A 27054-nucleotide genomic window follows, 5' to 3' on the forward strand; every position below is an offset into this window, starting at 1 on the left:
ATTTCACATGACGTAAGTGTTCTTCACCAGCTGCTCCTTGTCATCTCCAGTGCTCCAAACGGTCCGGAGCGCGCGCTCCTGCCTCCTGCGCGCCACACGCACCAGGCAAACCACAGAGGCTCCCAGGAGAAGGATCAGCACCATCAGGAACAGCCCCACCAGGACCACAGCTAAGGACAGAGGGACAGGTGAGGCAAGGGGCAGAGGGCAGCAGGGAGATTCAGTGCACAGTAGCCCAGGTGCACCTAGACCGAGGACCAGCTGTCCTCCTCAACCTGGGGATCTGGACAGACTGCCTGCCAGGGTCGTCGCCCCAACGCCACACACACGCAATGGCTTTTATGCCTTAGTTTTTAAAAAACTGTGCTTAAAAAACCACAATTTTGAGACAGGGTCTCTCTGTGTAGCCTTGGTTGTCCTGGACGCGCTTCGTAGACCAGGCTGCCCTCGCACTCACAGCAATCCACCTGCCTCTGCATCCCGCACCAGCTTGCACTTCATCTTTAAATTTTGTGTGTGTGTGTGTTTTGCCTGCATGTGTGTCTGGACACCGCACGGTGCCTGAGGAGGCCAAAAGAGGGCTTTGGGTTTCCGTAACCAGAGTTACAGATGGCTGTGGGGCACCATGTGGGTGGGAACTCGGCAGTCGGACTTGGGGGCAAGGCTTGTTGCCTGCTGAGCTGTCTCAGCAGCCTGGTTTTGTTCTGTTTTGAGGTAAGTTCTCAGGTGGCCAAGGCTGACTTTAAATGTCCTAGCTGGTGAGTCTGGCCTTAAATTCCTAGTGGTAACAAAAGAGATGAGTCCCCGTAGTGGCCGCCTGGCAATAAGGTCTGCTGGTGAGGGTGTGCCAAGCAGAGCTGGGAGGGAGCCCAGGGCTTCTAATTGCGGGTGAGTAACCGTGGCTGCCCTACTGGTCAGTTAAGATGCTTCCTTTCCAGGTGGGGCCTAATCTCAGGTGACTGCCTGCGACGGTCACCTGGCTCCCCTCCTCCGCTGGCTATCCCCTGCCCAACTCCACCCACAGCCAGCCCTCCAGGCCTGGCACCCTTCCAGCCCAGCCCTGAGAACCAGATGCGACTTCTAGCTGAGGTGGACGCGCAGGCCTGTCTGGGCTCCTTTACAGGGAAAAAGGAAAGAGGCCAAACCAGCCTGGCAAGTCCACAGGATAGCGCTCACCTCACCATCCACACAGGCGCAGGAACATAAGAGGGAGGACACAGGGCCTCCTCAGCAGGCCAGGCTGGCCACTGTGCCTGTGTCCTGACACCCCTGACCATCTCTTCACACCTCAGAGCAGTTGGGCTCCCTCTGAACCCTCAGCCTTGTGAGTGAACTGCACAGGACAGGCCTGCCTGCCAGGCACCCCCTGCAGCCCAGGCAGTCTGCCTAGGGAATCCCTGACTCTACACCTGTGCACAGCGTTTACTGTAGCGCCAACGTCCACACGTTCCAGGCTGCCTCACCATTTTCACAGACACAGCCCTCTGCCACAACAACATTCCAGTGAGAAACAATGCTGTAAGCAAGGCAGGAAACACTAGTGGGCAGAATCCAGTCAGTCCAGGAGAGCCACTGCGGCGGGGGCGTGGGGGTGGGGAGGGAGGAGGAGAAGGCCGAGGCCACTTACCTTTTGTCCCAGGCGTCAGAACAGGATGCATCTGCTTGCCTACAGAGAACGGAAAATGCCGAGGTCAGCCTACCATGCTCTCCATCCCAAGGTGGCCCCTGCCTCCCAAACACCAGGGCTCTCCGCAGGAGCTCTGGTGGACATTTCCAAAGGCCTGGTCTTAGGGAGAGGAACAAGGGAAGAGCCGCTGACTTGCCCGAGCAGCGCTGCATGCACTCCTCCTGGGAGAGGTGGTTGTTCTTGTTGCCGTGGCACCCGCCAAAGATGAACCTGTCGCAGGAGCTCTTCTCCTGGTCGTAGTACCAGCGAGGGAAGGCTGCCCGGCAGGGCCCCGTGACCGCCTTCGGGACACAGTATTCTGCAAGCAGGAGCAAGGGAGTCTCAGGAGGACAGAGTAGCGGGGTCAAGAGGAGGAGAACAAAGACAGCTGAGCGATGGACAGTGCCAGCGCTGTCTGCTCAGTGTGCGTCCTGTGGGTCACACACAGCCAGCCCAGCCCATTGACACCAGCTTTACAGTTTCTTTTTCTGGTGCCTGTGTCTTGGTAGGAAACTGTGGTCTTGGACCCATGGCAACCCTCCTACCCCAAGTGCTGGGATTTCAGTTGCACACCTCTGGGAGTGGGGGAGGGCGGCCTTCATTTCCAGGGATTCTGTCATCATGCTGCCCTCGGACCTGTCCTGGGACCCTCACTTTACTCATAGAGATTAGGCACAGGGCATGGCTCCTGTCTACAGCCACAGAGCTGGTGATAATGGTGGAAGGTAAATCCTGGAAGGGCATGTCCCCCCTGCCTTCCCGCGGCCAGCTCCTGCAGTGAACTCAATTCCCGCTCACAGAAGGACGTCGTACCTTCATAGCTCAAGATCTCGCCAGAGAGGTCCTCAGAATCCTGCTGTCTGGGACCTGCAACACAGAGATCTGGTTGGGGGACACAGGACCGCCGGCCTAGTGGGGCTGACTGTAAGGGCCCCACGGAGGACGCACGACAGCGCCACCTTTAAGGGGTGACGTATCCCTTGGTCCTAGCGGCCTCTGGAGTACAGGACACACTCAACACTGGGTGTGTGGGACTCCTGCTGCCTCTGTGGTTACTATGGAAACTATTCTCAGCCTCGTTTCTGAGGTGCTCAAGAAGATAGCTTTGTTCACTTTCTGAAGCACCGAGACACTTTTATTCTACTGGGATAATTTCCTTCAGAAATAGGCTGAGAATAAGAGTGACCATGTAGGGCCCTGAACAGTCAGCAAGGGTCTGGAACAACTGTTAAGCCAGGTGAGCCCCAGAAGCCACAGACCTCCCCCATGGGCTCTGGGGTCAGAGATGGGAGGGACAGGGCCCGGACAGTAGTGCATGGGACTGCCTGCTGGGGTGGGGGGGAGTGTTGTTCCTATCAGGGGTATACAGTGGCCCCCTCTGTGGAAGGGCAGGTCTTGCTGAGCCCCTGGCCTGTGGCCTAACCCCAAGGATCCACTCACCCGGCCCCTGCGGCAGGTCCCCTAAGCACAAAAGAGGGGCAGGGCGGCCACTGCCAGCTCCACAGAGTTATGACACAAGCTCCGGATGGAGGGCGGCGGGGCTGAACCCTGGGTAGAGCCTGGTGGCTCTGCACGCAGCAGCTCTCAGCCTCCCTTCACGGTTACCACCTGGGCAGCCTTCACACAACCTGGGACTTTATGAACTCACCGCTCAGGACAGAAGAGTCGGCTCCATTCCTGTTCCTGGCCACACTGTCAATGGTGCTCTCTGTGAGGGAAAAAAAAACCAGAAAAGAAAACCGTCAAGTGGGCCCCACGTGTCACAGCCAACCCTCATTTCTTCTGTCTGTGGAGCCCTGTGGTGCATGAGGGCCACGAGAAGCTTCTCCACTTAGAGATGAGGAACTGGAGCCGGGCAGTGGTGGCGCACGCCTGTAATCCCAGCACTTGGGAGGCAGAGCCAGGTGGATCTCTGTGAGTTCGAGGCCAGCCGGGTCTACAAAGTGAGTCCAGGACAGCCAGGGTGACACAGAGAAACCCTGTCTCAAAAAAACAAAACCAACACCACCTCTGTGTGTATGCCGTATAAGCATGTTTTTGTGCGCGTCACCGGCCTACAGATGTCGGAAGTGGATACAGGGTACTGGAGCGAGGAATTGATTGGGGTCACAGGCAGTTGGGAGTTGCCTGATTGGGGGCTGAGAATTCAACCCTGGTCCTCTGTAAGAGCAGTAAGCACTCTTAACTTTTTTTTTGACCAGGCTGGCCTTGAACTTACAGTGATCCGCCTGTTTCTGCCTCCCGAGTGCTGGGATTAAAGGTGTGCGCCACCACCCCTGGCCAGCACTCTTTTAAAGAAAAAAAATTATTATTTATACAGTGCTCTGCCTGCATGTACACCTGCAGGCCAGAAGAGGGCGCCAGATCTCACTGTAGATGGTTGTGAGCCACCATGTGGTTGCTGGGAATTGAACTCAGGACCTCTGGAGGAGCAGCCAGTGCTCTTAACCTCTGAGCTGCCTACCTCTCCAGCCTCCAACTAGTGCTCTTCTAAGCCATTTCTCTAGATCCTTGTTTTCACTTTTTGAGGCAGGGTTCCTCGCACCCTGTCACTCAGACTGGCCTCAGACGTGTAAACCGTCCTCTAGCAGGTTAAGGTCATGAACCCGCACACCTGGTTTGTTTATCTAGAATTTTCAAAGGCATTATTTTTTGTTGCTTGGTCTGTGTAGCCTTGGCGGTCCTGGACTCAACTTTGTAGACCAGGTTGGCCTCGCCACCTCTCCAGCCCCATGACCCCAAACTCTCAAGGGAGCTGCCTGCCTCTGCCTCCCTGAGTACTGGGTTAAAGGCGTGCGCCACCGTGCCTGGCTGCCAATGTATTTAATATTTCTGACCCACACACTTAGAATAGTTGAGAAGACACGGCAGTGAGATGACAAACCTACAGGCCCAACTACTGAGCAGGCTGAGGTGAGACGGTCAGAGCAGTCAGCCGCCGCAGCCGAGAGAACATGTCTCGAAGGGGTGACAAACTTCAAAGTGGTCAGTTTTTCTGTTTTTTGAGACAGGTTTTTCTGTGTAGCCCTGGCTGTCTAGGAACTCAGAGATCCCCCTGCCTCTGCCTCCCTAGTGCTGGGATGACAGGTGCACACCACTACTGCCAAGCTGAAATGGTCAGTTTTTATGTGGGGTGTGGGCATTTCTCTTTTTGACACAAGGTCGTGCTGCATTGGCCAGGATGGTCTCTTAATTCCTGGAACCCACCTGTTCCTACCTCTCAATTTTACAGCTGGAACTCTTAAGTGGGTAATACTGTGCCTGGCACCTGACAAAATTTTGTCTCCAGCACAAATTAGGATAGTGGGTGGAGAGGCCTGGGGCTGGCTTGGCCTGATGTCATTCAGCAGTCGCCTCGCCCAGCTCCCCTCAATCTGCCTCCTACCTCAGCTCTCAAGCCACTTTCTGGCAATCTGCTAGAAGCCTTACCCACGTGGACCAAAGGCAGGGACAGGGACAGCCTGGCCCCCTGGGAGGCTCCGGCTCTCATTACGCGCGCACACCCTCCTCCTCCTCCTCACTTGGCCTCACTCAGAACTTGCCTGCCCAGAAGACAGGCTGGCAAAGAGTTTTTAGTTTGCTTTCAGACTTCTTCCCCTGAGAATGCCAAGAGACACAACCAGCTGCCACAAAACCCCTCCCAGACCCTGGCAGCTGGGGTCAGGCTCTGAGCCTGTGCAGGGGGACACCGAGTGCCCTGCGCTCACTGCTCATGTCCTTGTCACTTCATCCCTCTAGGATGGTCACAGCAAAGGGAGCAGAGGAGAACACACAGACACGCCACTTTCTTCACTCAGATTCCTGATATACCAGCTACCACCCAAAAGGTGAAGGACTGGCCCGCACCACCTAAAATCGCACCCTCGCCAGGCATGGTGGTGACACCTGAGAGGTGGGGGGCCACAGACTTGGACTATAGAGTAAAACAAACCAAGCAAGCAAATAAAACCATGGGTCAAAACCCTAAATTAAGATCAATTCCTGTCCACCCGCCTTCTAAATTCTCGCCTACCGCAGCAGACCAGAGGCCACCGCTGATGCCGTCTCGCAACCTCAACACAGCTGTCTCAACTCTGAGAGTGAGGAGACCAAGAGCCGTGGACATCACTGAGGGTCCACACACAACCAGTCACGGCTTTGCCATCCCAAAGGCTGTGCAAAACTTCTGTGGGAGCTCAGCGGGCCTTGGGAACAACAGGGCGGGATGGGGACTCCGCGCTCTCCGCCAGGTCCTCTGGTTTGTCTGACCTGTGAGGCTGAAGCTACTTGAGGCCTGGAGCAGGATGGATTTCAGGGCACACACCCCAGCGTTAACTCAGGTCACCTGTTTCAGAAGATGCCTGAGGAGGTGTCCTGGCACTCGAGGAGGAGGAAGGAAGCGGGCAGGGGGTTGACTCTGGTAAGAAGTTGGGAGCCTGCTGTGAAACCAGTGTGGCACGGGGACCAACTCACTGGGCTGAGGGAAGACATGCCAACCCTGAGTGCTGTATTAGCCCGAGGCCTCCACACTCGTCTAACCAGTGACACCAGCACACTTCTCAAGACACTCCTCCTGGCTCTGGTGGTTGTTGCTGTTTCCCTCACAGCCTCCATACACAAACGGCTGACAGGACCCAGCAGAGGCATTGACCACCCCCGGGGGATGGAGGCCCGGCATCCCCCTACTACCTTCGAAACTCCACAAGACTCTGAAACAAAACAGAACCCATGTGGGTTGATGGAGACAATCCCGGGGTCGAAGGGTGTGTGTGTGTGTGTGTGTCTCACTCTCTCTCTCTCTCTCACACACACACACACACACACACAGTCTGAGGTCTTCAAGACCTTCCAGAGGGGAAGCAAAGTGCTCTGGGCCTGCCAGTTCCTTTAGCCCTGTTCCCAAAGCTGGTGCTGATGCTGTGCAGCTTCCTTATGTGGAAAGGAACACATCACCTGGCAACAGAGTCCAGAGCACCTGATGCAGCTGCACCTGCAGGTGGCTTCTGCCCTTGACTCGTCCTCACTAGAGATGCACACAGATGAGGGTGCGGCCAGCAGAGCACTTGCCAGGCTTGTTCCAGGCCTACACACCCACCCACACTCACACCCTAGCAGCTCAGATGAGCTTCCTACCTCTGCTTTCCCATCTCTAAAGGGCAACCCAGCTCACAGGCCTGGGAGTCCCAACTTGTGCCCCACTCCTTTCAAAGGGAAAAACACCAAGCCCAGTATCCGGCTGGACACATCTGCAGGCACTGCTGGAGGCTGGCCAGGGGCTGTGGCAGGGCAAAGGAATCACCTGACTCAAAGGAGTGGTTCCGGAGGGCTCCGTCTTCCTCTGCAGTGCCACCCTGTCCTCCCTGTCCCAGCCCAGAGGCCAGTGCAGTGGCAGCCACATGACAGCTCCCACGCTCAGCTGTCCCAGAGCCGTGCACCGTCACAGGCTCTCCTTGTCGCTCTCCAGCGTGCTCGTGTCTTCACTGGAGACACCCATGGGCAGCACGCAGGGCAGGGCTGTTCTACCTCCCAAACTGTTATGATGATGGACACGGAACCGAAGCTCTCAAGACACCAATCTACAGACACAACACACTGCTACTGTGAAAAACAACTCCCCCGCCAGCAACCCCACACATGCCAGTAAATCTCGGGTAAGGCACAGAAAAGGAAGGTTCCAGGACAGGGAGGTGGCTCAGTGGGTCAAAGTGCTGCACAAGCTTGAGGGCCCGAGTGCAACGCCCAGAGCCCCCCGAAGGCCGCACGCCGTGGCATGCGTCGTTCTCAGCCCTCCTCCAGCATGGGTCACTGACGCGCGCTGCCACCCCTGGCTCTCATGTGGGCCCCACGGCTCTAACTGCAGGTCCTCCCCAGCCAGGTTCATGGCACAGGCCCGTAATCCTACCTACTTGGAGCACGGACCAAAGGAAAGTTCAAGGCTAGCCTAGGAATTAAGATCCAACCTCAAACTTAGAACAAAACAAAGCAAAAAAATCTCCCAAACCCAGAAAGAACTGTTGGCAGTATAGGGCCCAAGGCATCTGTCTCAGCAAGACAGAACCAGCTGCCACAGACTTGCAGCAGGTACTTCTGACAATGCGCCAAAGATCACAGAACACAGGACGGACCAACAGGCCCAGAGCACACACAACCCACACAGTCGGGGGGGGGGACCGCAGCACCCGGGCAGGGTCCCTACAGAAAGCACCCTGAGGGTATAGTGCTACAGAAGCTGTGCTGAGCTCAGAGTCCTGGTGGCACCAGCTGGGACTGTGCTGCTTTCTGTGTGGTTTTAGGGACAGTGTGGTGCAGCACCACCCATAACCCCAGCTCCTGAGAAGTAGAGGCAGAAGATCAGGATTTTAAGACAAATCTCACTCAGCAACACAGTGAATGCAAGGCTAGTCTGGCTATAAAAATTACCTTTAAAAAACAAAGTAAAAGCCAGGAGTAGTGGCGCATGCCTTTAATCCCTGCACTTGGGACGACACAGAGGCAGTCGGATCACTGTGAGTTTGAGGCCAGCCTGGTCTACAGAGTGAGTCCAGGACAGCCAAGGCTACACAGAGAGACCCTGTCTCAGAAAAAAACAAAAAAACAAAAAACAAAACAAAACAAAAACCCAGAACACTGACAGGATGGCTTAGCACTTGCTGCCAAACCAGACAACCTGAGTTCGATCTCTGGGACCTACACAGTGGAAGAACACACTCCCCAAAGTTTTCTTTCTTCCTCTGACCTCAAGCGTTATGACAAGCTTTTGAGAGCACACACGTACATTAAATGTAACAACAGCAACAACAACAACAACTTCGTCTCCACAAGGAAACAGGATCACAAAGCCACACCCTTTACTTCTGAACACGGTGCTTGGAGAAGAGAGCTCAGAGCCCGGGTGCTGGGACAAGGCCCCTCTGAGGCTGCTGAACTGACCACACCTGCAGGCAGTGCGGAATTACAAAACAGCTGCTTGGAAGCCAACACTCCTTGGGCCCTTGACCACACCGAGGGCTCACAAAGGCGGACTCCCTTCATCAGAAGTCTCTGCTTTCAGGTAAGAGGTCACTGACGTGCTAGCCAAGGCTGATGGGACGTGGCTGGGCATAACCTCAGCAAGTTACCTCTTAATCAGAGCTTTTACTGTTCAATAACAACAAGACAGAAACATTATTCAGTTGTGGCACCACCTTTGGTCCAGCACGCAGAAGCAGAGGCAAGCGCATGTTGAGTTTAAGGCCAGCCTGCAGCCTGTTCTACACAGCCAGTGCCAGGGCCGTGTCAAGACCTTGTCTAGGAAAAAAGAGAAACAATTGGTTTGCAGGCAATCTGCAGGCAATCAAGGAAGGCCAGTCTCTGGTTCAGTTTGTTGGTTCCCTCTTTTGAGTGCCGAGGAAAAGCCCAGGGTCTAGACAAGCAAGCACTCTACCCACGATGCACAGCAGCTCAAGTCCTTCCCTCCACTGGCATACTCACACATGCCAAAACACAAATGTGGAGGGGCAGGGTCTTTGTATGTGGCCTCAGCTTGCCAAATACTGGGATCACAGGTACAGCCCATGTAAAACACAAAGTTATTTCTATTGCTTACAAAACAGGTAAGAAAAGCAGGAAGGCTGAGCAGACATGGTGGCCAAACATTCCAAGCGACCCCAGGGTGACCTTGCATCAGAGCCCAGCCTAGTCTACTCAGACTGAGTCCCAGGTTAGCCAGAGGAACCTCCTAGGCCTCTCCCCATGAAAACCAGGCAGGAGCAGAAGGGAACAGAGCCTGACTTGGCAGGCACTAGAACATGGCTGCTATAATCGCACACTGGTGTCTGGGGCTGTCAAGAGGAAACTGGTTTCTCTGGTTCTCAGGTTACTAGTTTTTGTTTTTTTGTTTTGTTTTGTTTTGCTTTTCGAGACAGGGTTTCTCTGTGTAGCCCTGGCTGTCCTGGACTCACTTTGTAGGCCAGGCTGGCCTCGAACTCACAGCAATCCGCCTGCCTCTGCCTCCCGAGTGCTGGGATTAAAGGCGTGTGAACCACCACGCCTGGCTCTTCAGGTCACTAGTTTTAAGCAAGACAATCTGCCAGGGGCTCAATCACTTCATCTACTCTGCCAAACGGAAAGATCTACCACCACTTTTTTTTTTAAAGGCAGGTTTCTCTGTGTAGCTTTCCTGGCTTCCTGGAACTCTATGTAGACCAGGCTAGTCTTGAACTTTTAGCCTCCTAAGAGCTGGGAGACATGAGGCACCACTTGCTGTCACCTTTTAACAAAACATCACAGGAAGTTTAGGCTCCTAAGCATTACCAGTCTGGGTTATAGGCTTAAAAAGACAGACCTAGCATTTTTCAGACAGCCACAGCTCTGAGTACTTACTGTAGAGAAAGTTTGCTTAAGGAATATTTCAAATATGCTGAAAAGGCGCAGGAAATGCAGTGTGCGGCTCCTCAGCACTATCACTTGTGGTTCTGGGGCAGAGCCTGGGGCCCCACGTGTCAGGGAAGTGCTCTACCACAGACCAGGTGCCTCAGCAGTCAGCCCTGACTCTCCTCTCCCCGCTTCCCCAGGGGCTGGAGTCAGCAGTCTTACTCCCAGCCTCTTCTGTTCTGAGGCCGAGTCAGAGCCATAGCCCAGGCTGGCTTTGAACCTGGGCCTCAGCCTCCCGAGTGCGCTGTCAACGCACCCAACTTCCTTCATGTATGGTTTTATGTCCATTTAGTTCACTCCCGTAAGATGTGCACCTTCTGGGAAGGAAGCCCAGGGGTGTGAAGCCCAGGGCGTGTGAAGCCCAGGCGTGTGAAGTCCAGGCGTGTGAAGCCCAGGCGTGTGAAGCCCAGGGCGTGTGAGCCAAGCTCTGCCACCGAGCTACAGCCCCAGCTCCCAAATCTACTTTGAAACACACAACATTTAAGTTAAGGTCCTACTGTTTGGACTCCATCTGACAGTTGCTACCCAATCAAACTTTATCTAAAAAAAAAAAAATTTTTTTTCCCTTTTTCTTTTCTTTCTTTCTTTCTTTGGTTTTTCAGGAGAGTCTCTCTGTGCAATAGCCCTGGCTGTCCTGAACTCTCTCTGTAGACCAGGCTGGCCTCGAACTCACAGCGATCCACCTGCCTTTGCCTCCCGAGTGCTGGGATTATAGGAATGCACCACCATGCCCTGTGTCAAAACAAAATTTCAAAATAGACCTGCAATCTCTTCTCAGACAATGGGCTGCTAGATTACAGCTGCACATGACCACACCCCACTCAACACTGAGACTGGAAGGCACTTTAAACTGAAGCTCATGACCTACCTGCTGGCCTTTCTCCTCCGTGAGCAGTACCTGGCCTGAGTGAGGGTGGGCATGGTGGCACACGCCTTTACTCCTAGCACCCAGCTCTCCGTCAGGTAGGTGGATCTCAAGTTCTAGAACAGCCAGGGCATACTGAGGCCATATCTAAAACAAACCAACCAAGCAGCCAACCCCCGGCTCTGAGGTGCCTCACTCTACAAACCTCTGCTGCCTTCTCTCCCCTCCGCACAGAGGTTGCAGCGCCTTCCTGGTTCCTAGGAAGCCTTTGCAAGCCCTGATCTGTGGCCACAGCCCCTGATGGGGCAGCGTGGGCCCGGCCATTCCCTCACAGGGTGGATCTTCATTCGCTTGCAGGGCGACTGCTTTCTTGGCGCATTTTGTTTTGTTTTGTTCCCTGAGTTCTAGTGCCCACTCCTGTACGCGGTCACACAGGTCATCACAGGGACGCGGGGCAGAGCCACCACACGCTTTGCTGCCTATGTTAGCCAAGTGGGGAGCGCCAGCGACCACGCAGCAGCAGCACCTCCTCCTCAGGTACCCGTTAACTCACACAGCGTGAAGGGCCAGCGGGGGAGACTGCTGCGCTACCCGCGGCACTCACAGCTAATGGACCCTGAAGGCTCCTATGTGACCTCTGCTGCAGAACCTCAGATTCCTGAGGAAAGCTGGTAATTAAAACCCGGGCATGTGGAAGACCGCCTTTACCGCAGGCTTTGTGGAGAACACGGTCAGGCAGCTGTCATCATCAGAGCACACAGGCTGCCCTGGGCAACGAGAAAAGGGAAGGCAGTATGCGTTACAGCAAATGTTTTAGGTGCATTCTAACTTAACTTCATACATTTCCAAATCACAACATAATGCTCTCTGGATTTTGTTCAACTAATCAAAAACAAACTGCTGGGTGTGGTGGCACACACCTGCCTGTACACCCAGCACTTGGGAGTGGCGGCAGGCATTGTTACAAGGTGCAATTCAGGGCCGGGAAGACGGTGAGCTGGCTCGGTGCCCTGGCAGCCTGGGGACCTGCGTTTGACCCCAGTGGAAGGAGAGAACTGACTTGTCCAAGTGTGTGGTGTGTGCTAGTGCCGACCCCACTCACGTGCACCATCACCCACACAAAGCGCTCAGGAGGCAGAGGCAGGCAAATCTCTGTGAGTTACAAAACAAGCCCACAACAGCCAAGGCTACACAGAGAAACCTCATCTCGAAAAACAAAACAATCAAAGCCATCTGTCACTTCCTTCTTTCAAGAGTGTTTAGGAAAAAGCTGCTCACCACGCAAGTTGAAAGGTAGGAACCGTAACCCAGACTTTGGAGGTTTACAGCCCTCAGCACACCAGTCCTCAGTTTATCCTTTACCAAAAGTCCAGGCCAAGCGAAGCTCAACTGTGCTCTTCAAAGGTAATCAGGTTACAACTACAAAAACTACAAGAGCTCCGACAGTGTACGGCAGCAGCAAAAGCAAGAACAGACCTAAGCTGGGCGCCCTTGTGAGCAGCTCTAACTCAGCTTGCAGGGCATGGGGGGCATGGGGGGCACTGGGGTGGGGGTGGGGGGTGGGGGCTGAGGGCGGGGCAGGGGCAGGGACTGGAGAAGGAAGAGTGAGGAAGGAAAGCAGAGGGGAAATGAGAGGCAAGGAAATGGAGGTCACTCAGAGCAGGCCGCCGGCCACCACAGCCGCACAGGCCTCAGCGCACACAGATTTACAGCAGCTGAACTGTCCCTCTGACACGTTTGTGCCGGCAAAACAATCCCGAGATAGCCACATAAGGGAATATTGTTAAAAATAGACACACATGTGCCAGGAGAGGGGAACAAATGTCCAGACAGAGGAGTGGAGGCAGAGTGGTGGTTTTGTTTTTGTTTTTTTTTAAAGTAAGAGTTTTACAAATATAGCCCTGGCTGACCACAAACTCAGAGATCACCTGCCTCTGCTTCCTAAGTGCTGGGATTAGAGGTTTCCATCTCCACCCTCAAGTGTATTTTAACTTGAATCCCCCCCCCTTTTAATTTAGAAACACGATAGCAACCTTAATGAAAGGGCAGTACTGCTGCACACCTTTACTCCCAGCACTCAGGAGGCAGAGGCAGTCGGTCTATGAGTCCTACCAGGTCAGCCAGGATTACAGAGAACAGGGCTCAAAAAGCAACAAAGGGGCAGATGGGGGAGGGGGCAGGACACAGAGCGGCTCAGCAGTTAAGAGCACTCACTGATGCTCTTCCAAAGGCCTGGGGTTCAATTCCCAGCACCTTTATGGCCGGTCACAACCGGAACTCCAAGACCTGACACCCGCACACACATACATGCAGGTAAAACTCCAATGCACATAAAATAAAGGCAAATAACAACAACAAAAAGGAAAGGAGGGAGGGGAGGGAGGGGGAGGAGGGAGAGGGAAGATGGAGGAGGGAGAGGGGAGATGGAGGAGGGAGAGGGGAGGGAGGCGAGAAAGGCAAAGAAGCCAAAGTAGCTCTTTCCCTCACTTCTTTCTCTTACTCTGCAGCACTGGAAATTTAATCCAGGTCCCCGTACACTAGGCAACTGCACCCCAGCTCTGACCCAGGCCCCTGTACACTAGGCAACTGCACCCCAGCTCTGACCCAGGCCCCCCTGTACACTAAGCAACTGCACCCCAGCTCTGACCCAGGCCCCTGTACACTAGGCAACTGCACCTTAGCTCTGACCCAGGCCCCCCCCCCCCCGTACACTAGGCAACTGCACCTTAGCTCTGACCCAGGCCCCCTTGTACACTAGGCAACTGCACCCCAGCTCTGACCCAGGCCCCTGTACACTAGGCAACTGCACCCCAGCTCTGACCCAGGCCCCCCTGTACACTAAGCAACTGCACCCCGGCTCTGACCCAGGCCCCTGTACACTAGGCTACTGTACCCCAGCTCTGACCCAGGCCCCTGTACACTAGGCTACTGTACCCCAGCTCTGACCCAGGTCCCCCTGTACACTAGGCTACTGTACCCCGGCTCTGACCCAGGCCCCTGTACACTACGCAACTGCACCCCAGCTCTGACCCAGGCCCCCCTGTACACTAAGCAACTGCACCCCAGCTCTGACCCAGGCCCCTGTACACTAGGCTACTGTACCCCATCTCTGACCCAGGCCCCCCCCCGTACACTAGGCAACTGCACCTTAGCTCTGACCCAGGCCCCCCTGTACACTAGGCAACTGCACCCCAGCTCTGACCCAGGCCCCTGTACACTAGGCTACTGTACCCCATCTCTGACCCAGGCCCCCCCCGTACACTAGGCAACTGCACCTTAGCTCTGACCCAGGCCCCCTTGTACACTAGGCAACTGCACCCCAGCTCTGACCCAGGCCCCCTTGTACACTAGGCAACTGCACCCCAGCTCTGACCCAGGCCCCCTTGTACACTAGGCAACTGCACCCCAGCTCTGACCCAGGCCCCTGTACACTAGGCAACTGCACCCCAGCTCTGACCCAGGCCCCCCTGTACACTAAGCAACTGCACCCCAGCTCTGACCCAGGCCCCCCTGTACACTAAGCAACTGCACCCTGGCTCTGACCCAGGCCCCTGTACACTAGGCTACTGTACCCCAGCTCTGACCCAGGCCCCTGTACACTACACAACTGCACCCCAGCTCTGACCCAGGCCCCCCTGTACACTAAGCAACTGCACCTTAGCTCTGACCCAGGCCCTTGTACACTAGGCAACTGCACCCCAGCTCTGACCCAGGCCCCCTTGTACACTAGGCAACTGCACCCCAGCTCTGACCCAGGCCCCCTTGTACACTAGGCAACTGCACCCCAGCTCTGACCCAGGCCCCTGTACACTAGGCAACTGCACCCCAGCTCTGACCCAGGCCCCCCTGTACACTAAGCAACTGCACCCCAGCTCTGACCCAGGCCCCCCTGTACACTAAGCAACTGCACCCCGGCTCTGACCCAGGCCCCTGTACACTAGGCTACTGTACCCCAGCTCTGACCCAGGCCCCTGTACACTACACAACTGCACCCCAGCTCTGACCCAGGCCCCTGTACACTAAGCAACTGCACCTTAGCTCTGACCCAGGCCCCTGTACACTAGGCTACTGTACCCCATCTCTGACCCAGGCCCCTGTACACTAGGCAACTGCACCCCAGCTCTGACCCAGGTCCCCTGTACACTAAGCAACTGCACCCCAGCTCTGACCCAGGCCCCTGTACACTAGGCAACTGCACCCCATCTCTGACCCAGGCCCCTGTACACTAGGCAACTGCACCCCAGCTCTGACCCAGGTCCCCTGTACACTAAGCAACTGCACCCCAGCTCTGACCCAGGTCCCCTGTACACTAGGCAACTGCACCCCATCTCTGACCCAGGCCCCTGTACACTAGGCAACTGCACCCCAGCTCTGACCCAGGTCCCCTGTACACTAAGCAACTGCACCCCGGCTCTGACCCAGGCCCCTGTACACTAGGCTACTGTACCCCAGCTCTGACCCAGGCCCCTGTACACTAAGCAACTGCACCCCATCTCTGACCCAGGCCCCTGTACACTAGGCTACTGTACCCCATCTCTGACCCAGGCCCCTGTACACTAAGCAACTGCACCCCATCTCTGACCCAGGCCCCTGTACACTAGGCAACTGCACCCCAGCTCTGACCCAGGCCCCCCTGTACACTAAGCAACTGCACCCCAGCTCTGACCCAGGCCCCCCTGTACACTAAGCAACTGCACCCCAGCTCTGACCCAGGCCCCTGTACACTAGGCAACTGCACCCCAGCTCTGACCCAGGCCCCTGTACACTAAGCAACTGCACCCCAGCTCTGACCCAGGCCCCTGTACACTAGGCTACTGTACCCCAGCTCTGACCCAGGCCCCTGTACACTAGGCAACTGCACCCCAGCTCTGACCCAGGCCCCTGTACACTAGGCTACTGTACCCCATCTCTGACCCAGGCCCCTGTACACTAAGCAACTGCACCCCAGCTCTGACCCAGGCCCCTGTACACTAAGCAACTGCACCCCGGCTCTGACCCAGGCCCCTGTACACTAGGCTACTGTACCCCAGCTCTGACCCAGGCCCCCCTGTACACTAAGCAACTGCACCCCAGCTCTGACCCAGGCCCCTGTACACTAAGCAACTGCACCCCAGCTCTGACCCAGACCCCTTGTACACTAGGCTACTGTACCCCATCTCTGACCCAGGCCCCTGTACACTAGGCAACTGCACCCCAGCTCTGACCCAGGTCCCCTGTACACTAGGCAACTGCACCCCAGCTCTGACCCAGGCCCCTGTATACTAGGCAACTGCACCCCAGCTCTGACCCAGGCCCCTGTACACTAGGCAACTGCACCCCAGCTCTGACCCAGGTCCCCTGTACACTAGGCAACTGCACCCCAGCTCTGACCCAGGCCCCTGTACACTAGGCAACTGCACCCCAGCTCTGACCCAGGCCCCCCTGTACACTAGGCAACTGCACCCCGGCTCTGACCCAGGCCCCTGTACACTAGGCAACTGCACCCCAGCTCTGACCCAGGCCCCCCTGTACACTAGGCTACTGTACCCCATCTCTGACCCAGGCCCCTGTACACTAGGCAACTGCACCCCAGCTCTGACCCAGGTCCCCTGTACACTAGGCAACTGCACCCCAGCTCTGACCCAGGCCCCTGTACACTAGGCAACTGCACCCCAGCTCTGACCCAGGCCCCTGTACACTAGGCAACTGCACCCCAGCTCTGACCCAGGCCCCTGTACACTAGGCAACTGCACCCCAGCTCTGACCCAGGTCCCCTGTACACTAGGCAACTGCACCCCAGCTCTGACCCAGGCCCTGTACACTAGGCAACTGCACCCCAGCTCTGACCCAGGTCCCCTGTACACTAGGCAACTGCACCCCAGCTCTGACCCAGGCCCCTGTACACTAGGCTACTGTACCCCAGCTCTGACCCAGGCCCCTGTACACTAGGCTACTGTACCCCAGCTCTGACCCAGGCCCCTGTACACTAGGCTACTGTACCCCAGCTCTGACCCAGGCCCCTGTACACTAGGCTACTGTACCCCAGCTCTGACCCAGGCCCCTGTACACTAGGCTACTGTACCCCAGCTCTGACCCAGGCCCCTGTACACTAGGCTACTGTACCCCAGCTCTGACCCAAGCCCCCCTGTACACTAAGCAACTGCACCCCAGCTCTGACCCAGGCCCCTGTACACTAGGCTACTGTACCCCGGCTCTGACCCAAGCCCCCCTGTACACTAGGCTACTGTACCCCGGCTCTGACCCAGGCCCCCCTGTACACTAGGCAACTGCACCCCGGCTCTGATTTTTCTAGGCTCACAATATCAGGCGGATGGTGCAGAGACTCCCAGCTCCTGAGCACCTGAACACAAGAACCTGCCATCTGCACCAGGGCTTGTCTTATTACTTTTTAAAAATATTATCTTGTGTGTATGTCTGTCCATCATGTGCACACTCGTACCCCCAAAGCAGGAAGAGGACATAGGATCCCTTGAAACCAGCATTACTCATGGTTGTGAGCTGCCACATGAGCGCAGGGAACTGAACCCAGGGTCTGTAGAAAAGCTGCCAACGCTCTTAGCGGGTCAGCCATCACCCCAGCGTCCACTTAAAATAAAGGGTTTTGACGTGGGTGGTGGATGATAAACCTTTCTGTTTAGTTTGACACTGTGACCAGTGGCCCCGCTGGCCTCCCCTCCTGCTGGGATTTACAGGAGAGCTGACACCAATCCTGGTCCTTTTTGTTTTCTTAAATCTTTCCATTAGAAATTGACTTATGGGGCAGGCCTCGTGGTGCACGCCTTTAAAGCCAGCACCCGGGAGTCAGAGGTAGTTGGATCTCTGTGAGTCTGAGGCCAGCCTGGTCTACAAAGTGAGTTCCAGGACAGCCAGGGACTACATGGATAAACTATCTCAAAAATCAAACAAAAAGACACAAGAAAAACTATTAAAATCACTCAAAGGGCTTATCATAAGCCATATGAGGTACAAGGGAGCGCCCCAACAGTAGGAACCCTTAGGCCGAAGCAGGGAACACAGAGAGCCCTGCAAGGAAAAAGCTAGCAGTGAACTCACGCATGCTGCCCCAGAGAGGCTGGTTTCCTGCCAGTGTCCTGACCTCCCTAGTTACTTCCTCATTCTCAGCAGGGAGGAGCAACACAACACAGGCAGGGGAAAGAGTGGACAGGCGCTATGGAGGCTCAGTTGGGGAAGTGTGCTCACCACCACGCCTGAGCCCACCCATGGGAAGGAGGGGTTCCTGTGGGCTGTGCTCTGGCATGCATGTACATGTGAGCACGTGCACACCACACTCACAACTTTAGTGAGAGGCTAGAGATAGTTCAGGGCTTTAGAGCACTGGCTACTTTTTTATAGGACCCAGACTCAAGTGGTAGTGGTAGCAGGGTACCCAGCGATGTGACACCACCTGCTTTTGCCTCAAGGGCACCAGGTGCATGCGTGGCGCACAGACCCGCATGAAGGCAAAACATCCACACACATAAACTAAATAACATTTCAAAACGTTTAAATGTAATGGAAGAATAAACGTTAAGACAGTGCTGAGAGTGAGCACTGCCTCACACATGCTGGGCAATGGCTCCACCTCTGAGCCACACCCCAGCCCTCCCCGGTGTTTGAGGAAGGGCCTCATGCCTCTCTGTAGCCAAGGCTAAACTTTGATTCCCCTGCCTCCGTCTCCCTGGCAGTCGGGAACACAGTTCCGTAGCGCTCACTGGGCATGGACAAAAAGCCTCACAGTCTTCGGTGTGGCCAGCCCTCTTTCTCTGAGTTAAGCCTGGCTAAAACAAATAGCAGCAGGGCACAATGGCCGAGGCAGGTGACTCGCTTTACCTTACTAGGTTCAAAGCCGCCGGTACGGGCATTACAGTGCAACACGCACCCCGCGGTGTTTAGACGCTTTGCGGATGAAGCAGAAGTCTGGCTGCTGTGCCCCTCTGTGCTGTGAGGACATTATAACCAATATAACCGGCTGCCGGGGACAGAGGCTGCCTGTGTGATTTACACCTGCACTGGGTCTGCTAAGTATCAAAGTGTTTCTTGGCAGCTCACTGGCAGAGCTGGCCTGTGATGGCCTTCACCTAGCTTCCGGCTTCACGCCTTGGTTTGAGACCAGGTCTCAGGAAATGCAGGCTGGCCTGGCCTACAACTCTTCCTTGTCTTTCACCGTCACCCCCACTGCAGAGCGCTGGGATCCCAGGCCAGAGCCACGCAGCGGGTTCACATGCATGCACTGTGGATGGAACCCAAGGCTCCAAGCTTGAGGCTCGCACCCTCCCACCAGAGCCTCCACCTGCAGCCCTGCACCATGACCCTCGAGCTATCTTCACAAAGCAGAAAGTCAGTCAGCTTCCTCTTCAGAGATGCATTCTGCTGCCTTGTCCATTCACTGTCTAAAAGCAAACAAAGCAAATGGAGACTCCTGGTATGGTATGTAGTGACACCTTAGATGCCATGGGTTAGTTATAAATGTTTAAAATATTGGGGAGCCTGTGCAGCTCTCTGAGTCCAATACATCCCGGGGCCAACTCAGGACTACTGCTATTTGGCAAAAAAAAAAAAAAAAAAAAAAAAAAAAAAAAAAAAAAAGCAGCTCTCAACTAAAACTCAACAAAGCAGCCACCCACCACCCACAGGGAAAGATGAAGGCAAAACAGCCTCCAGCCAAACAGGACCGAACTGTAAGAGGCACCACTCTCCCCTGGGAGTTCTCACAAAGCAACAGCAACGTCTCCAGGCCTGGTCCTCGCCTGCACAGGGACAGGGTGCAGATAAGGAGCTGGGAGGCAGAGACCTCAGGAACTGGGGAATAAGACTTAAGCTGGGAGTGGTGGCGCAGCCTTTAGTCCCAGCACTTGGTAGGCAGAGGCAGGAGGATCTGAGTTTGAGACCAGCCTGGTCCAGAGTGACCACAACAGCCAGCGCTGCACAGAGAAGCCCTGTCTCAAAACAAAGCGACAGCACTATTGTCTATTGAGACTAAGATATGTCAGGCTAGCCTGGTACTCCATGTAGCCAAGGCTAACCTCCTTGAACTCCTGATCTTCTGCCTCTGCCATACCTGGCCTTGTGCGGCTGATTTGTTTTTGTTTTGCCCAGTGTCTCAAACTGCTGGGCCCACGTGGTCCTTGCTCTTCCCGTCTCCCAAAACAATGTTCTGACCCTGAAGTTCTAAACTTGACATGAACTTTTTTTTTATATATTTATTTATTTTGGGTTTTTGAGACAGGGTTTCTCTGTGTAGCCTTGGCTGTCCTAGACTTGCTTTGTAGACCAGGCTGGCCTCGAACTCACAGTAATGACATGCACTTTATACTCAGCCCTTTCGCACTGTGTAGCTTGGCTGGCCTGGAACTCCCTTCGCACAGCAAGCAGGCCTCCAGCTCTGAGAGTCACCTGCCTCTGCCTCCTAAGAGCTGGGAGTAGGCGTGTGCCGCCACACGTGGCTGTGTGTTCTACAGATCTACAAAGCCACTTGTTTTGGTTAGCTGGGTAGCTGATGTGTCTCAACGGTTATTTCCAGGACAAACCTACTCACCCCCACCCCAGGCCCTAGAGGGCTAACTCAGAAGCTTTAAGATATCCCCTGGGTATTTATAAGGAGAGAACATTTATAATGACCAATCCAACTTAAAGGGTCATAAAACTTTGGTGTTATGGTTATACAATTTTAGCCTTTTAGATATAAAATATTTAGATCTACATCAGCTTAATGCCAACGACCACTCACACCCACTGTTGCCTGACACCCAGCACTAAACAGGACTGGGGATTCCACCCTCCCCTCCGTCCACACCTCCACAGCCCACTGCAGTAACCTGCAAGGAGAGACGCCGTTTGTTTCTAAGACCCTCTTTTCTCTCCGTGGCATATGACCACGTTCATGTGTGTGCAACAGTCAGAGGTCTCCAACCCATGAGCTCGCTTCTCTTTTTCTTTCTTTTTTTCAGACTACCTGGCCCTGATAGGCTGGCCTGGAACTCAGGAGAACCATCTGCCTCAGCCTCCCGGTTTTGAGACTGAAAGGAAAGACCGCCACGCCCAGCCTGTCCTCCTTGCCCACTGTGACTACAGGCGTACTCGACAACACCTGGCTCTGCCTCGTGTGCTGGGGAGGCTTCGTGCTTGTGCACAGCTCTGCACTGACTTGGCCGTCTCCCCAGCCTGTTTTGTTCGCTGTTCTATTTGGAAATGTAAACTGGCACCTAGTACTTAGCAGGTGCTTAGTAAGTATGTCAGCTAAACTGGTTAAGTATTTCAAAGAGCCTGCCCACCAGCAGGACACGCCCTCCTCTGTGCCCAGATGCACCTCAGCTCCAGCAGAGAAGCTGGTGGAGCGTGCACCTCGCACTTTAGGTGCTGGGGAAGCTGTAACTAACCCAGGAGGCTAATGGAAGCTGAACCTTGCTTGAAAGTCAGTGGAAAGCTCAGGAAAGAATGCTGCTGGGCTCAGCGCCAATGGAAATTCCCAAGAACCACCAACAAAGAAGCCAAGTCAAGTACCCGTTAACAGCACTGATGCCAAGGTGAGGCTAACCATTCCCGGCAGCGGGAACTGAACTGAACTGAAGACTCTTAAAGGAATTTCCAACTTGGGAAAATCATGTTAGCTGACCTTGTAATAATGATCAAAATTATGGCCCAGTATGGTGGCGCACACCTTTAATCCCAGCACTCGGGAGGCAGAGGCAGGCAGATTGCTTTGAGTTCGAGGCCAGCCTGGTCTACAATGAGAGTCCAGGACAGCCAAGGCTACACACAGAAACCTTGTCTTGAAAAACCTTAAAAACAAAGAAAAAAACAAAGACAAGGTGCCTGCCTAGCATCTGGGAGACTGTAAGTTAAACCCCTAGCCCTAAAATAACTAATAAAATAAAATAAAATTCGGGGCCTTTTAAAAATCAGGGTCAAGCCGGGCAGTGGTGGCGCATGCCTTTAATCCCAGCACTCGGGAGGCAGAGGCAGGTGGATCTCTGTGAGTTCAAGGCTAGCCTGGTCTACAAAGCAAGTCCAGGACAGCCAGAGCTACACAGAGAAACCCTGTCTCAAAAAACCCAAAATAAATAAATAAATAAATAAATAAATAAATAAATAAATAAATAAATATCAGGGTCTATCACCTAAATCCTAAGAAAGTAGAGCACCTGGGAAGGAGGCCGTGAGGTGCTGGCTCCACAAACACTGTCCCCATAAGGACCCTCCTTTTACCCTCCTGCGACACACCCACAACCCACACACAGGAGCAGGCCGGGACGAGCGACACAGACTTGGAAAGAGTGTCGTCCTGTTTTATAAAGGCTCCTCCTGGCTTTGGCCCATGGCGCCATGTGATAGGAACTCAGGCCTGTGTTTACTCGGGTTCTGTCAGACCTTCATACTTTCAGGCAACACCCCCAAATTAAGCATTTTAACATGATGAACTCCCCTATGATCACCATAGGTTGTGAAGGCCGCCTGAGGTCCGTCTCCATGGACACTGAGATCATCCCTGAGTGAGAGACAGAAACACCAGGTGCAGGACCGGCTGTCCCCCTCTTGCCTGGCCTGAGCAATAGTGTAGCCGCCACGCCCTTCCCACCGCCCTCAGCCACCAACACTGGCACTGCCAGACCACAAAACATCAATCACCACTCCCTCGGCACGGCCTCATCTGTGTCTAAGCCCAACACCCTCTCCTTTCTTCACTCTCTTTTCTGAGCCTTAAAAAAAAGTTAAGCCACAGTGGTGGTGGCGCACGCCTTTAATCCCAACACTCGGCAGAGGCAGGTGGGTCTCTATGAGTTCAAATCAAGGCCAGCCTGGTCCACAGAGCAGCTTCCAGGATAGTGAGGGCTACACAGAGAAACCCTGATTCAAAACAACGACGATAAAAACAAAACAAAGCAAAAAAAAAAAAAAAAAACCAGAAAGAGCAAATTTGAGAGAGAAAAAAAACACAAACCCTAAGACTTTATGTATATCAGCGCTGGCCTGGATGTGTATATAATCATGTGCACACTTGATACTTGGAACAGAGGTAAGGAGTGGCTGTGAGGCATCACGTGCTTACTGGGAACTGAGTCTGGATCGTCTACAAGAACGCTGAGTAGGAAACAGACGAGGTGGCGCATGCCCTTACTCCCAGCACTCAGGGAAGCAGAGGCTGTGAGTTCGAAGCCAGCCTGGTCTACAAAGCTAATGTCTTCTGGTCCCCTATGAGCCTTCACCCCCTTTCTCTAAGCAGAATCTATGGGCCCCTGCTTCCAGACCATTCTCCCTCCACCCTCCCCAAATCTCTCGTGGCAAAACAATCAAGAGCAGAAGGCTGGCTGCCCACCTTGTGTGTTCATGGCTGACCTCGCCTCGGGCTGTGCTTACATGTGGGGATTTCCACTCAGACAAAGGCACCTTGTTCTGTCTCTCCAATGACCCTGCCCTACACGTCACCTCTCGGTTAACACTGACATTTAGATTTCTTCAGAAACCAGTCCCATCACCTATGTGTACCGTCCATTCTACCCAGTGTTCTAGGTCTTTTCTCCAGCCCCGCGACTCTAGCCATCTGTTGCGTCTCAACCTTTGGTGAAAATAAAATCCCACGAGCAGCCTCTCATCATCACGTCCCTTTGGTAGCACTGTACAGCTGCAATGTGCCAGAGAAACACCTCACCTGAGTGCATGGCTTTGCTTGCTGAGAAAACCAAAGCAACCCACCAAGCCAACATCCCCCCCACCCTCCTGTCCCCCCCAAAAAAAACCCTATCAAAAGCGCCTCCCGCCTCAGAGCAAGCTGTTGGAACTTTGAAACCAACAGTACTTGAGATAAGTGAGGGCAGCAGGTCACCCAGCCAGACTGCAGTACTTCAAAAAGGTCAGCAGGTCACCCAGCTGCAGTGTTCCCCGGAGGCCACTGAGGACAAAAAAGGAAGCAGGACCTGGTCTCAGCAATTACTATGGTGTGGCCTTCCGAAGGCCCATGGCATCACCGCCGCATCAGGGAGGTCACAGGCTTAGACGCCGTGCAGCTCAGAAAGGCCATAACCCAGATGCAGTCAGGGGCCAGGTGGCTACAGGTTCACGGCGACGCAGTGTCTGCACCTGAGCCCAGACCTTCCACAGGCCGCTGGCATTCCCAATAATTCTTTTTGTCTGGTCTTAGACCCAGGAATGAACCATTCCTCAGAAGCCACCGTAAGGGACGGCCTGGCTGCCACACTTGCTGCTTTCTCTTTCACCCAGCAGGCTGACCAGTGACAGGCCATGTGGCTACTTTCCTCAGCACCCACCCACCTTCTCACTTCTGTTCCAGCGTGCGGGGGGGGGGGGGGGGGCAGTCCTGCCCTTGTTCAACCGACCCAGGCTTTAGCTCTCCACTACTCCCCTAAGACACTGGTCCCAAGGTCTTGGTACAGCTGCCACCTCAGAACTGATGTCACCCTCCTCAGCAACCCTCCTGAGCTTAGTGCCCTGAACCGTCCTGGCACTCTGCTGCCACCACTGAGTCATCTAACCTTCAGTGAGTACTCTGCATTTAGGTGTTCGCTCTCGGTCTCTCCCACTGGAAATCCACGCTCTGTGAAGGCAGGAACTTGTCTTAACCTGTCTTGTCTGAGTCAGCAGCCACTGTCACCAGGGCCAGTGCCCGTCCTCACTGTCCTGACAACTGGCCGGGCACTCAGTGTGTTTGCTCAATCCATGAATCTTTTCCACAGGTATCTTTTCAAAGCTGCCTAGCGCTTGGCGGAAGCCCTTAAAAGCTGTAACAAAACTGCTGGAAGAAGCAAACCCCAGCTGCCTCGTGCCAACACCAGCCACTCTCTGACCAGGCGCTCCCCGCCCGGACAGGCACTCTGGCAAAGCCCCTCCCTTCCGCCACAGCTGCTTCTCGGTCTTCCTTAGGACATCACGGAGGCTGTTGCCCTACATCCTAACAACAGGTGCCTTTTTGTTTTTGTTTTTGGTGTTTTTTTTTTTTTTTTGAGACAGGGTTTCTCTGTGTAGCCTTGGCTGTGCTGGACTCGCTTTGTAGACCAGGCTGGCCTCGAACTCACAGGATCCACCTGCCTCTGCCTCCCGAGTGCTGGGATTAAAGGCGTGCGCCACCACTGCCTGGCTTTGTTTTTGTTTTTGTAGACACGTTTCTCTGTGTAGCCCTGGCTGTCCTAGACTCACTTTGTAGACCAGGCTGGCCTCGAACTCACAGGATCCACCTGCCTTTGCCTCCCGAGTGCTGGGATTAAAGGCGTGCGCCACCACCGCCTGGCTTTGTTTTTGTTTTTGTAGACACGTTTCTCTGTGTAGCCCTGGCTGTCCTAGACTCACTTTGTAGACCAGGCTGGCCTCGAACTCACAGTAATCCGCCTGCCTCTGCCTCCCAAGTGCTGGGATTAAAGGTGTGCGTCACTACCGCCCGGCTCTACAACAGGTGTTTTAAGAGAGTTTTTTTCTTTCTTTCTCCCTGTACCCAAAGGTGCCAACAGGTCACCCAAACAAATCCCCACCTTCTCGGGGCTGGCTTCCTTTGGCCATCCAATTTCCGCTCCGTGGAGCTCCTGGCCCACTTCCTGCCACAGGACAGACCAGCGGGCACCACGCCTTCCTGGATTAATACCCCTCATCTCCCCGCTCTCCTCCTCACCCAACCCTTCCACCCCTCATGTGTCCTCAACTTTTCCAATCCCCTCCACCTGCAGTGCCCCCCACCTTTCCAGCCCTCCCCTCCACCTGCAGTGCCCCCCAACCTTCCCAGCCCTCGCCTCCACCTGCAGTGCCCCCCAACCTTCCCAGCCCTCGCCTCCACCTGCAGTGCCCCCCCAACCTTCCCAGCCCTCCCCTCCACCTGCAGTGCCCCCCACCTTTCCAGCCCTCCCCTCCACCTGCAGTGCCCCCCCCCAACCTTCCCAGCCCTCCCCTCCACCTGCAGCTGTGGCTCCACCCTTCACCATCTCCAAGGAGCCTCTCCCCCGGCCCGACCCCCGCCCCCGCCGCGCGCCCGGCCCCTACTTTTGTCCCCCTTCAGCTGCGGCCTCCTCCATCCCCTCCTCCCCCTGGCCCTCACCGTGGATGTCCAGGTCTCTGCCGGCCGCCTCGGCCCCGGAGAGGAGGAGAGAAACCAGCAGGGCCAGGAGCGCCCGGCTCCGCCGCGGCTCACACTGCTGCGCCATGACCTGCTGCTGCTGCTGCCCGCGCCGCGCGCCAAGGCCTCGAGCCGCCGGCCGTTGGGGGTGGGGGTGGGAGGAGGTGTCCCGCGAGCAGGTGCGGGAGGCGGGTGTGGAGGGGGAGCCCACGGCCGCGCACGCGCAGCGGAGGCCCACGCGCCCAGGTGCGGCTGCGCCCCGGGGGGAGGACTTGGGGGCGCCGGGATACCCCGCCACGGAAAGCCCCCTCTTCTTCCGCGGGCTCCCAACCCCGACCCTGGACGGCGGGCGGCACTCCACTCGGCGGCTCTTCCCCGCCCCGCGCGACGTGGAAGGCCTGCACACCTCCAGGCGGCCGGGATTCGGGGGGCTGGGAAGAGGGGTGCGCAACTGCGAATGGCGGACGATGGCAACCGGCTCGGGGTGGGGCGCACCTGGCGGGGCGGGGCCGGGACACTGCGCAGGCGCCGAGTGCCCGCACCTGAGCCGCCTCTCTGGGGGCGGGGCCTTCACCTGGCACCGCCCCCGGCCCGCGGAAGGAGGCGTGGCCGGCGCTGGCCCCGCCCACAACCGGTCCTGCGGGTGGAGGAGTGGACATTGGCTGGACGCCCTTGTGCGCTGGGACTGTGGCAAAGAGACACCCACTTTCTTTTTCTTTTCTTTTTTTAATTTAATGTTCTTTTTATGTGCATTAGTGTCGGGGTGTCGGACCCCTCGGAACTGGAATTACAGACAGTTGTGAGCTGCCATGGACAGGGGACACCCACTTTTTGGAAACCTGTGGCATTCTGCTCGGCCTAGGGAGTGATCCCGTCTAAACTCAACGTTGTCTGAGCCGTAACCAAATGTCCCGGTTCAGCCGTGGCCAGGCCAGGCTGGCTTGTGTGTCGTCAGCCCGGAGCAGCCCGGAGTAGCGATGCGGAAGCTGAGGGGTGGGGGAGGGTGATCAGGAATGCGATGGGGAAATCCTGGGGGTGAGCGAGCAGGGGTTGGGACAGTGAAAACCCGGCCATGACGGG

At 55.4% G+C, this 27054-nt stretch overlaps 1 protein-coding gene across 1 annotated transcript; it reads right to left on the reverse strand.

Annotated features, from left to right (window-relative positions):
• Spint2 (serine peptidase inhibitor, Kunitz type 2) lies at positions 1-26093 on the reverse strand. The gene is made up of 6 exons (XM_051162816.1): positions 25957-26093; positions 3315-3374; positions 2480-2533; positions 1824-1985; positions 1628-1666; positions 1-170 (listed from the first exon to the last, which is right to left on the reverse strand). Exons 1-6 carry the CDS (start codon positions 26060-26062, stop codon positions 4-6), a joined length of 588 nt encoding a protein of 195 aa, XP_051018773.1. The 5' UTR covers positions 26063-26093; the 3' UTR covers positions 1-3.
• Between the last annotated feature and the right edge of the window lie 961 nt (positions 26094-27054).

This window comes from Acomys russatus, chromosome 19 (assembly GCF_903995435.1).
Source record: "Acomys russatus chromosome 19, mAcoRus1.1, whole genome shotgun sequence".
Lineage (NCBI taxonomy): Eukaryota > Metazoa > Chordata > Mammalia > Rodentia > Muridae > Acomys > Acomys russatus.

Bases quoted from the DNA above. Each gene is read 5' to 3' on its own strand.
- Spint2 (XM_051162816.1), bottom strand. From the start codon at position 26,062: ATGGCGCAGCAGTGTGAGCCGCGGCGGAGCCGGGCGCTCCTGGCCCTG. The intron at 3,375-25,956 runs GTGAGGGCCAGG...TTTCCCTCACAG, and splicing joins CAGAGACCTGGACATCCACG to AGAGCACCATTGACAGTGTG. The intron at 1,986-2,479 runs GTACGACGTCCT...TCCTGCTTGCAG, and splicing joins CGAGATCTTGAGCTATGAAG to AATACTGTGTCCCGAAGGCG.